The sequence below is a fragment of the Anser brachyrhynchus genome, assembly GCF_964034855.1.
Source record: "Anser brachyrhynchus genome assembly, chromosome: 3".
NCBI classification, from domain to species: domain Eukaryota; kingdom Metazoa; phylum Chordata; class Aves; order Anseriformes; family Anatidae; genus Anser; species Anser brachyrhynchus.
The window spans coordinates 16,877,201-16,888,765 of NC_137696.1; the positions used below are offsets into that span (position 1 = coordinate 16,877,201).

The 11,565-nt window shown below is 45.4% G+C and overlaps 2 protein-coding genes across 4 annotated transcripts in view; both read right to left on the bottom strand.

Annotated features, from left to right (window-relative positions):
* The window catches only part of COMMD1 (copper metabolism domain containing 1), a gene marked incomplete at its 5' end in the record, with an annotated part of 74,282 nt that extends 70,184 nt beyond the window's left edge, over positions 1-4,098 (bottom strand). The window contains 2 exons of one of the 2 annotated variants that reach the window (XM_080585605.1): positions 2,810-3,009; positions 3,889-4,028. Coding sequence is in view for 1 of the 2 variants with exons in the window: in XM_080585604.1 (XP_080441730.1) it covers positions 3,889-4,098 (210 nt within the window). Of the gene's footprint in view, positions 1-2,809; positions 3,010-3,888 lie in introns of both variants that reach the window. The other variant, XM_080585604.1, reaches the window with a different exon arrangement.
* CRLS1 (cardiolipin synthase 1) overlaps positions 1-10,826 on the bottom strand; it is an 81,010-nt gene extending 70,184 nt beyond the window's left edge. The window contains exons 1-7 of one of the 2 annotated variants that reach the window (XM_080585602.1): positions 10,296-10,820; positions 9,640-9,777; positions 8,899-9,028; positions 8,342-8,427; positions 8,042-8,110; positions 7,650-7,741; positions 3,889-6,311 (exon numbers count right to left, since the gene is read on the bottom strand). In XM_080585602.1, the coding sequence (XP_080441728.1) occupies positions 6,224-6,311; positions 7,650-7,741; positions 8,042-8,110; positions 8,342-8,427; positions 8,899-9,028; positions 9,640-9,777; positions 10,296-10,664 (972 nt within the window). In that variant the 5' untranslated portion in view covers positions 10,665-10,820 and the 3' untranslated portion in view covers positions 3,889-6,223. Of the gene's footprint in view, positions 1-3,888; positions 6,312-7,649; positions 7,742-8,041; positions 8,111-8,341; positions 8,428-8,898; positions 9,029-9,639; positions 9,778-10,295 lie in introns of those variants that run through there. The other variant, XM_080585603.1, reaches the window with a different exon arrangement.
* Positions 10,827-11,565: the final 739 nt, after the last annotated feature.

The window sequence follows — 11,565 nt, forward strand, 5'->3', positions numbered from 1 at the left end:
ACACATTTCACAGGTGCCGTGCTTTTCACATGCTTGAGAAGTTACCATGCTTCGTACACACGGAATGCGGGAGAGTACAGCAAAGTCCTTCACCTTATTTATATAAGCTCTAACAGAAATAAGTGGCTGATTTATGCATGGACTCATTCAGAGTACTGATTTATGATTACTACTTAGAGGACGTAAAGTACTACAGCAATTAAATAGTCACAAGGCCAATGAATCTCTCTGCTTCTCACAATGAACTGACAGCATGCGTATGCGTCAAAAAAAAAAAAGAGAGAGGGGAGCGAGGTACTGTTCATCCCATCCAGGTTAGGCGTTTACAATTCCTACAGAGACAACAGAAGACAATAAAAGACATCTTATCTTCTCCATATCGACCATGTAAAGAACCTGGGCTCTCAAATGAGTTATCTGAAAACAAACAGCATGGCTACTGCCCAGCACAATATATTTGGTGTGATTAAGTATTATCATTAATGGAGACACAAAAAGTTATGTCTTCTTCTAAACTTCAGGTACAGATCACTGCTACACAAGGGAATTGGCTGCACGAGCAAGTTCTCTGACTCTCTGCTCCTGTTCTGCTGTTTGTTGCCCTTGCCTTACCCAGAGAAAGAAGAAAAAAACACAGAAAAAACACAAGCATTGGTGTTAACACTTTAATCATGCACATTTTTCACAATGAATTAAATATAAGGACTGGAATAGATTTACTCAGCCATTGACAAGGAAGGGACAACACATCCTCAGGGAGAGGTTGCTCCTCCAGGTGCTGGGGAGACACTAGCATCCAAGATGTGTGTCCAAAGAGTAAGATGTTACATATAAAGGAACACTTTTCAAGTCTACACAACACATACACTTATAATCATAGAGATACTAAAAGTATTCCAGGCAACTCCCTGACGTATGCAAGGATGTGTTTTCTGGTTCTCAGTTGTTGAAGATTTAGTTCAGCAACTTGAAGGGCCAAGGCAACTTTACCTTCAAGTCTCTCCATGCCACATTGTTCAAACAACAGGGAACGGCTCACGCTGTATTTATTCTGTGTGATGGCTTCAAATGAGACAATCAATGCCACAGGCAGAGATTTGTAAGCTAGCTCTGAGAACTGAAACAGAAGCATCACAAATAATACCTAGGCCAACGGGTAGACAAAAGCTTAAGCCTCCCTACTTCCAAAGCATAACTTCTACCTCCCCACACTGACTGAAGTGGGAGAGACACGGCCCTCTAAACAACCTAAAAGCCAAGGGACTTTTTCAGGATCTCTGTGATTCATCATCCTGAAGTATCCACAGGACTTACACGTTACTTCCTTTAAGTGCCCCACTAGAAATAACCAAAATCCATGCCTACTCATCCTGAAGTTGTGCCTGAACAAAGTATTGCTTATTGCTTAGCTTAAAACTTCAACTTCAAAGTGCACCGATCTGTATAAAGTTTGACTGTTTCCCAGGAATTTCACCCATACGATGAGCATACTTCTGGGCATGAAGGCAAGGAGACACACACCTGATAACAACGAGATGCTACCTTGAATTGGAAAGTGTCACCTCAAAGACCACAGGTGTTATCAGTTTGGGTTCTTAAAGCAGCACCTGGGGAACATGAAATCCTTTCCCCAGCAGATTGCCATCCTCCTAACCTGCATGCTGGTGTTACAACAATGAATAAACATCACACAATTTTAATCATGTTTTCTGGGGCCTGAATTACCATTATGTAAAGAACATCTCAACTATGTTTGAATAAGACTTGTCTTTGAGAGGGAAAACAAAAGCACACACAGACACAACCAGAAAGTCTTAAGTCCTGCAGGAATCAGACCTTCAGACTCAGACAGCAATATTCATTTCAGCATTTTCAGGGTATCACCTGAATTTGATCATTAAAGAAACTATGGACTCTACATAAAAGCAGAAAATAAGCGCTAGCATCCTCATCAAATTCCAGATCTATCAGCTATGTTTGCCTAAGTTTCTCTAGCTATGTCCTCTGGATGTGGCACTGTCTTTTCTTCTGGCCTCAAATACATCATTTTGGCTGAGCAGCTGTCAAGCTTCAGTCATGGCTAAAGAGCTAAATATTCCTGTAAAGAGAAAAAACAGTGCATGCACAGAGTTTGGAGAACATTCCTATGAAGTTAGCATTTATCTGAAGTTACTACACTACAGAACTGCATTGAAATTAGTAGAAAAATGCTACTTGTATTTGCTGGTCATCTGTCAGAGGTAGTCAAAAGCACCTCAAAAAAAAAAAACACTCTACCACCAAACAATCTACAAAAAAAAAGGTGGGTCAAAAATAAGAAAGGGACATAACCATCTGAAAAATGGCCATCAGAACAGAGCACGGTGAATAATACAGTAAAATCTAGCTTACACAAACTTAGAGGAAACCAATTTCAAAAATAAAACAGAAGAGTGAATCAGAAATTCTAATCTAGAAAATCTAGAGAAAAAGTTTGACATATCAGCCAAAATACATAGTACGGAAAAAAAATAGAAAGCATTCATCTATTTTTTTTTAGAGAATACCATAGAGCAGAAAGTTCGGTTTTTATGGCTTTTTGTTTTGTCTCCCACTGGTCCTGTGGCTGTCGAGTAGAACTCGAAACATCCTGGCTTTGAGCCAAGGATTCAGGCCATGACACTTGTGGGACATTGGTAATGCCAGTCACCATCACCCCCTAAGAGGGAACAGAGAACAGACAGTGGGTCTGAGGCACTCCAGTTTGCTGCCCACTGTACAAACTGACACTGATTTTGTTTTTCTTCAGTGAACTGATGAAAGAACTCACCTCGCTCCCTGCTCCCCTTCACTCGCTACTCCTGGCTACGCAGTCCAAGCTGCCTCCTTCATTCACTTCTGACACTCAGCTGATCTTTTCATGAGACAATTTAGCCTCAGGAGCTTCAGTCGTTCTGTTTCTCTTCCTCCCTTTGAGTTATTCAGCAACCTGACAGCCAACTGTCCGCTCACCGAGTGGTCCAGAAAGCACTGCAGTTGTCAGAAGGAAGCGGCAGTGGGTATGGCCAAAAGGGGGCAAAAACAACCACTTTTTGAATCATAGAATGGTTTGGGGTGGATTTTGGCAATAATATACTTCTCAATTAGCATACTGCATCTTGCAGGACACCAGGCAGATCTGACTGCTGTGGCTATCAAGGCAGTTGTCTTCAGGCATGAACGACAATAAAGAAATTACAAATCAAAGTGGTATGTTTCACATACACATACCTGATGGACAAACTGGGGGATGCTGCTGCTAACCATGCTGTGAGCACGGTGTAATTATGAAAGACTAAGCTGGAGTTGGTGACTGCTGCTGTGTGGTCAGGAATTAGAGCAGCACCTGCTGTGCTAACACGGGTGTCAGTGCTACGATACCACCTCCTGGTACAGAGTTAGGGACGGAGAAACAAAGACGTTTTACAGTCTTTTGAAATGAATACACACTTTTGACCTTGTAAGAAATAAAAATACAGGGAGAAGTAAAGCCAGTATCTTCTAGTTTTTTGGACGTTTTCCTGCCATACAAAATGATCTAAGGTAATTCCAAGTATTTCTTAGAGGGCTGTAACTTCACATATAATGGTTTTAAGGAGAGATGAATAATCTTTATAACACAAGCGGCATCCAGTAATAACAGTACGTACTGACAGAGGACAAAGCAGATGTTGCAGCTTTACTTAGATGCCAAGGAACGTTTCAGAAAGAAAGCCCCCCGCAATACAAGAAGTTCGCTGCTACATACTGGGATGCGGGCGTCCAACACCCAGATTAACACCCCACTCCCGCTCCTCCTCACAGGAGCACCCCGAACAGCTCCGTGCCGAGCCCCGGGACCCCTCGAGCCCCCAAACCCGCGGGCGGTACCTGCAGGAGGCCGCCCATCTTGGCGCGCAGGGCCGCGAACTCCTCGGGCGCCGCCTCGGGATAGAGCTGCCCGCGGAGCAGCTCGGCCGTCAGGGCCGCGTTGCCGTGGTAGGCGGCCTGCGCGATGCCGCTGAGCAGAGCGCCCAGCGCCTTGCAGCCCTCCGATCCTGCTCCCGCTGCCTGCTGCTGCTGCTGCTGCTGGTCGGCCATTTTGGAGGGGCGGCCCCAGCGCCTCGGCCCGCCCCGCTCCGGGCTCTCGGCTGGCGCCTGGCGGCCGGGGCTCGGCCCCGCGGTGGTCCCCGCTGCTGGCCGGGGCTCTGCACCTTCCTCACAGGGTGAAAGCAAGCTCTGTCCGTGAGGAGGAGCTCATGTTTTCGTGGTTAGAGCCGACACGCTTCCACCTGCAGCGCAGAGCCGTGCCTGAGGTAGCATTCACGCGTTGGGCAAGGAGAAACGGAAGGCTGATTTTCTTCTTCACGAGTGTCAGATGGATTATGTGCTCCGGCAGGCTGATGGTAAAGATCAAGTACCAAACAAATCCGTGACTGGAAGAGCAGCAGCTCTAAAAGCAGCAGCTCTAAAAGCAGCTCTAGCAGAACTTTATTTAACACAAATGTTTAGGCACATACTACCAGGTAATCGTACCTTTGACATACCAACACAAGTAGTGACAAGTGTAATGACACACACCACCGTGGATCCTTCACTGTTATCCCTTCACTATAATAAATTCACTAATGTAATTATAACATTCACTATTCTCACCACTATTTTTCCACGCCCTGACAATTACATGCGATGTTTCAAAGTTATCCGTGAATTAAAAAAAGAGCTATCCCCCAGAAGCCACAACCAAAGAGGAATGACCCAATGCAGTGCAATAAATCTCTGCGTTTTGAACTGTACTTGAATTAAAATATTCCACTTTTAGTAAATATTCAGGTATTTTAAGGGAACTTCCATAGGATGTGCTTTGTATCCCTTTGTTGTAAGACACAAGGTAAACCACAAAACGTGGGGACAGCTCAGAAAGAGGCACTAATAAAAATCAAGCGTTTTCTCTGTGCACCATTCTATACAAGTTCAAATATAAAAAATATTAAAATGTTTTATATATACAGGCATATACAGTCACAAAAGAGACTACGTGCTCTCAAAGGAGATGCCTATAGCAGTGTTCTTCTGTTAATACAGTGGTATCATATACCACCTGATTTCAGTTAATTAAGCCTTTCATTGTTGTACTTTTATGACATACAAGAAATACCACATGTTCCTCTAAAATATAAAATATAAATTATGATCAATACAGTCTGTTCTGCCCCCTCGAACAGTCTGTTCTTTATTCTGTATCTTTCTGAAAGCATAGAACTGGCAAAGAACACAGATGAGGTGCCTGTATCTGAGTGGGATTGCTGTATACCTCTTGAAGCTGGAGGAACAGGAAAAATCAACAGGATGTGCACCTATAATTTTCTTTCAATTTCTCCATTAATTTGGACAATTGTTAACACGCTCACTTTCTCCAGTGGAGCTAGAATTAATGGCACCTACACAAGCTTTAAAGAAACTGGAGACAAAGGAGATGCAGTCTGCTTCGATCACTAGAAATTAGTAGTATAGTCAGAGGAGTGTATCTCCATGCCTAATTTGGCTACAGACTCTCCAATGCACAGCCAACCATTCCCAGACTCAGAACACTTCTCTGGTGAGAACACTTGCTCCTATTTAAAAATAAAATAAATATGGGCAGAGGGGAAGGGGCAGGGGGAAGTAATAACCCTTCAATGGGCTACCCATATCACCATGGAAAATGAAATAACATTTGCTCTCACTCCGGCTTAAATTTCTAGAGATTCTGCTCCTCGATAACATTCTTTCTTCTGCTGCAAGCTGAAATGTGTCATTAAGTCCTAATAAGCAATGCTGCTTTATTGACTTAGGTTGAGGTACAATTTGCTCTTATAATTGCTTTTTCTTCTCAGATCTGTTCAGTTCATTGCATGAGGATGGCAAAACAGCTGCGGAAAAGTGCCTACTTCTGACTTCAAAACCAGTATAAAATTACTCAAAATGCACATGGCAGCAACCAGTGACCTGTGTCTTTAAGAATATTATTTATTTGATTTTGTAAACAACCTTAATTTTAAACAAATTAAAAATACATTGAAAATTCTCTATTTATATACACAGTACATGTTCAAACTTCACTTCATTGTGATGCCATGGTTTAAGCAGAAAAAACAGGTTTCTATCCAAAAGCCCAGTTGCATTACAACCATCTTCTGCAGTACAGCAAACCATCCTGCCAAGGCACGGTCCTTTCAATAATACTTCATTTGTTATTTATCACCTGAACCGTTTTCCGGCCGTAGTGGTAATAGCTATACGCAGATGTTACCGTCGTGAACGCTGTGATGCACCTTTGGGAAAAACAGGTCCTGTAAGTCAGGTGAGTGCGAGTACGACAGTAATGTTAACACTTGTTTTAAAGAAGGGAAGACAATGATCTGCTTCGGTATTTGCAGCCTAAAGAATTTTTACCAGCGTGATAAGTGACTGATGTGAGAAACCATCCCGTGGTTGCACAAAAGGGGAGCATTCAAATAATAGGAATGACTTGAACTTATATTTTAACAAGCACCAAAGCTAAAGCACAAGTTTTGGATTCAGCCTTTTTTGTTCCCTTCCTGGGCATATTAGGTATTTCTAAATGAGCAGTGCTCCTCTCTGTCAAAGGCTGGCACCATTCACGCGTGAGTCACTGTTGCAGTCCTGCCCCTCGCTACCACTGCCAGGCTCGCTGACATCATTGTTAGAGCATTCCTACAGTATCCTGGTAAGTTATACCTCACATTTCTTCATTACTCACTATGTGGGAACTCTCTCAGAATTCCAGAGAAATAGCAAGGTAAGCGTCTTTCACAGATGCAATTTCGGGTTCGGCTTTCCAACAGGATGAAAACCACACTTGACTATTAAGATAAAGGTTCCTAGTTCCTTAAAAGCTTTGTGGCTGTTTTTCTGTTTGTTTTTTAAAAAAAGACAAGTAACACTGCATCTTCCACTACTTTAAACCAAGTTAGGAAGTAATGCAGCTATCTGCAGTCCAGCCTCTTTGTTCCAAACTCTTGCCTAAGAGCTGAGGATAAATAATGCCACAATTAATTGTTCAGGTCTGCAATGACCGTGACGGGAAAGGTCATTATTTAAAGAAGTACACTCCCATTGGCCTGTTTTCATTCGATCTCTCCCCTTTCCTCCCCTTCCTTTCTATAGTCCAGGAGGAATCAGTGCCTTCTTCAGGTGCTTTTCAAAGAGGCTTCAGAAACCAAGATTTCAAGATAGTAGGTAGAGCATAAAGCAAAAGTAAGAAAATACCTCCTGTCTATTTTGACATCAAGATTGCTTTTCCAGGGACACTAACGGCATGAACATACAAAGAACACATGCATCCTTTCTTCTCACTCCCTTCTTTTATACTGATCTGAATATACACTTTGCCTGTGTACACCGTCTCTATTCTCAAGACTTGTTTCTTAGCTGTTATTCCTGGATCTTATCTGGTCTCAAAGTAAGTACCAATAAATATATAGCTGCTGTGTCAGTTAAGAATAAACGTGCAAAAAATTCAGCCATAAGGGGTCTATGACATCATTTGGGCACAGTATTTTTGTTCCGCACAATTAGGTTAATCTCTATTACCAGTTTCTTAAGGAGTACATTAAATTATCGGGAAAAAAAATGAAGAGACAAGTTACCATAACGTCTGCAGGTATATGCTGTCCACATAATTGAAAACAGGTGCTGCTAAAGAAGCTGCCACCAAAATTAGCTGAACGGCTGTATTCATCTGATAAAAGCAAGATTAGAAGTGTGATCAAAATAAAGTGCACTCTCTAAGGAATACCAATATACACTTTTATTACTTGTTTAAGTAAGAGTCTATATACTACTACTTAAAAAGTACCAGAAAAAATATTTTAAAACATCTTTTAACGAACCATCTTACGCGTTTGAGGTTGCCTCCAAATTAGTTGGCACTACTTTGAAACTGCACTCAGCAGCAGAAGGAAACAGCCCCCTCCCTCCAGACTACGCCTCGCCCCAACTATGGGGAAATTTATCTTTTCTAATGACTTACTACTCTTACCTTGCTAATGAACGTTGGTTTTAGTTGGGCTGTAGCATAACAGGGATTAAAATACCTGCTGAGTGTTCTCTGTTAGGAGAGAAAAGGGGAAAAAGGGCAATTCTAGCAAGTTCAGTCTGATACACCTCTTAAGCTATCAACCCATTTTTTGAGCAACCATCAAGAGGGAAAAATCTATTGGTTACAACTTGTTAAACGCTTACTCATGTTATATACAAGTAAAGTATGTTAAAATAAGATTCAATCACAGTAAAAAATGATTACATGTTCATAGAACTTTGTTTAATGCTACAAACTTACCGGTGGAGAAAGAGTTTTGTATCGCACATAAAAAACAGCAGCGATAAGTGCTACATCCCTCAGAATGATCATGGAAGTAAGTGAAACTGAAAAAACAAGCCAACAGGATCTAGTGAAAAATCATGTCCACGACTAAGAACAAAATAAAACAAAGAGAGCACAACACATGAAGCAAGAAGAAATAACCACCTTCAACTTCTAAACAAGTTTTAGGTACGACTGAAGATTTTTAATGTGACTTCTGAAAGGGTTTCATGTGAAGTCTTAAATCAATCCAGTCTGAGAAATGTTTTGATGTAACTGCTAACTACTACTGCTTTGAAGAAATTACACTTGAAAACAGCAGCAATGCTTTTTGTTTTGTAGATCTTGGGGGGGGGGCAGAGGTGGTTTTTTTTGTTCAGGTATCTATCAGCAGCAAATAGCAAAGTACAACTGGCAAAACAAAAGTTTTGAGCAATACACAGTTTTCCTTCCAAAAACAGAAGAAATATTATCATACATAGGATTAACTTCTATACCTAACACAGCATTGGCAAGTAATAACATTTTCTCACCTGGGATAAGATTTGCACAAGTTAGGCTTACGTAGAGCACGCTGATGAGAATTTTATCTGCCAGAGGATCAAGAGCACTTCCCAAGGCTGATTTCTGATTAGCCCAATTTCGTGCAATAAATCCATCCAACTAGGAAAAACAAAATTCAATGTTTTTGTATTAAAGAGTTAAGAATATAGTAGTTTTTATATCTTCTGTTACAGAAAGATTTCCTGAATGACATGACACAGGACAGCTAGTTTAACTTTGATGAGATATGACACCTGTTAGCTGACACTTGTATCACTTTTTTTTTTCCCCACATTGCATTCCAGATTCTGGAAGCCTTCAAACGTACTCAACTCTCATTATTTGAAACAAAAATGAAAAAGATGTTTTAAAGTGCACACCTCAAATTGTCAGTTTTTGCTCTGATGGGTGCACTAGGTGCGCCCGCAAACCCGACAGACCTCTAGGTGCACAAGCGCTGGCCGGGCAGTGCCCACGTGGGGATGGGCAGGGAACCAACCCAGATACCCTCAGTGCTCCACCAGCACCAAGTCCCCTTTGGGTGCGAGAGCTCACCACGGCGTCACAAGGGACATATACAGCATTTCTAGAAAATGATGAGCATAAAAAGGTGTCTGTTCCTATAGTTTGCTCATTCCCATTCTATGCTGACTCTCAATTCCAATGCACATCGATGGGGTCACCACAACCCACGCTATCCCCAAAGCATTTCCAAACGAATGCAAACACACCAAATCCGTTACTCCAGCCAAAACGAAGACACCGAGTGCCACATTGAAATTTTCTTCAACGATCAAATAGCCTAAGACCGGCGCCAGACCCATCCTCGCCATTGACAGTATGTTTGGGATCGTCCACGGGTTTTCATACTGCAACGCAAGAAAAGAGAAACTTCAGGACAGGAAGGCAGAGTCTAATTAAGCACGTAACGACAGCAGCCAAGGTAAACAGGGGGCTGAGGCAGGGAAGCCCTGCAGATGTTGGCAGCGAGCTGCCATTTGGGCAGGACGCAAAGCATCTAACTAGTGAACATTAACCAAGGCTTTGGGTCTGAAAGTAGGGCACCCTGACAGAAGACCCCCCTGACAGAAAGACCCCCATGACAGAAAGACCTCCCCTGACGGATTTCCCTGACAAAAAGACCCCTCCAACAGAAGATTCCCCTGACAGAAATACTCTCCCTGACAGAAGATCCCCTGACAGAAAGACCCCCCCTACAGAAGATCCTGTGACAGAACGACCCCCCTGACAGAAAGACCTCCCCTGACAGATTCCCTGACAGAAAGACCCCCCCCAATAGAAGACCCCCCCCGACAAAAAGACCCCCCCGACAGAAGATTCCCGTGACAGAAAGACCCCCCCCGCCACCCCCAATCCCCTCACGCACCATCTCGGCGCAGCGCCCCGCCCCGCTCCCCTGCCGGCACGGCTCCTGCGGAGCGGGGCCGCCGCTGCCGGCCCTCCGGTGCCCGGCCCCGCTGCCGACGAGGCTCCATACGGCGGCGGCGGCGGGGAAGGTCGGCGGGAGAGGCGGCGGCGGCGGCGGCCGCTGGCGGTGGCGCAGGAGCCGCTGGGGCTGCCCCAGGGCCCCCCCCAGGCAGAACCCGCCGCCGTTGCCATGGCGCCGCCCCCCGGCCCCGGGCCGGCTCCCCAGAGGCCTGGCCCCGCCGCCGCCGCCGCCGTCCCCCGGTCGCCTCCTCCCCGCGGTGCGGAGGAGCCCCCAGAGCCCCCTGCCGAGCCAAGCGGCGGCCAGCATGGTGCGAGGCGCCCGCTACTCGCGCTGCGGCCCTGCCCGCCCGAGCCAGCGGCCTCCCGCCGCCGCCGCCACCGCCGCCATGGGCCCGGGGACAGGGGGCGGGCGGCGCCGTGCGGCCGCGCACCGGGACGGGGGGGGGCCGGGGCTGGGGCCGGGGCCGGGGCGGTGTTTGGCGGCGCTTTGCGGCAGCCCCCGCCGCTTTACGGCAGGCGGGGAGGCGCCCTACCTGCGGGCGGGAGGCGGCCATGAGGGGGGCGCCCCGCTGCAGCGCCCGGGGCTTGGGGTGCTGGGGGGTGGCGGCGGTGCTCCGAGGGCGAAAGCGGGGTTTTGTGCTCGGTGCGGGCTCGTAGCGCTCTCAGCCGTGTTTGCTTTGGCTCGAGGGAGAAGAAGAAGAGTTTACTTTGCCGGCTCCCGTAACGTGCTTGTCCCTGCCCCCTTTCCCTGCGAAGAATGGTGATTTTAACTCGGTGCTGGGCTCGGTTCAGCCCAAATTAAGGCTGGAGCCCCTGTGCTCACACACTTTGATTACACACAGTGGTCAGGAACTGGTAAAAGAACTGAAAACCCCTAAAAAAGCAACCTGTCACAGTAAGCTACTAAACTCTTTTCACCACCAGGGTGAAAGACAATGGAGAAATACCGTTTGCTTACTCTGTGACCTTCATAACTTATTACTTCAGTCACACCAACGGAGAGGTGCCCCTCAATAGAAGACAGGAGTGAAGCAAGATAATGTGGAGCCGGCCCTGTGAATGCGTTACAAGTGTGGAGACGACACGAAATGGCTATAGGGCCAGGCAGAGGGACCCCAGCAGGCTGGAGAGTTGGGCTGGCAGAATCCTGATGAAGCTGAGTAAAGAGAAATATCAAGTCCTGCACCTCAGAAGGAACAAGCCCACGT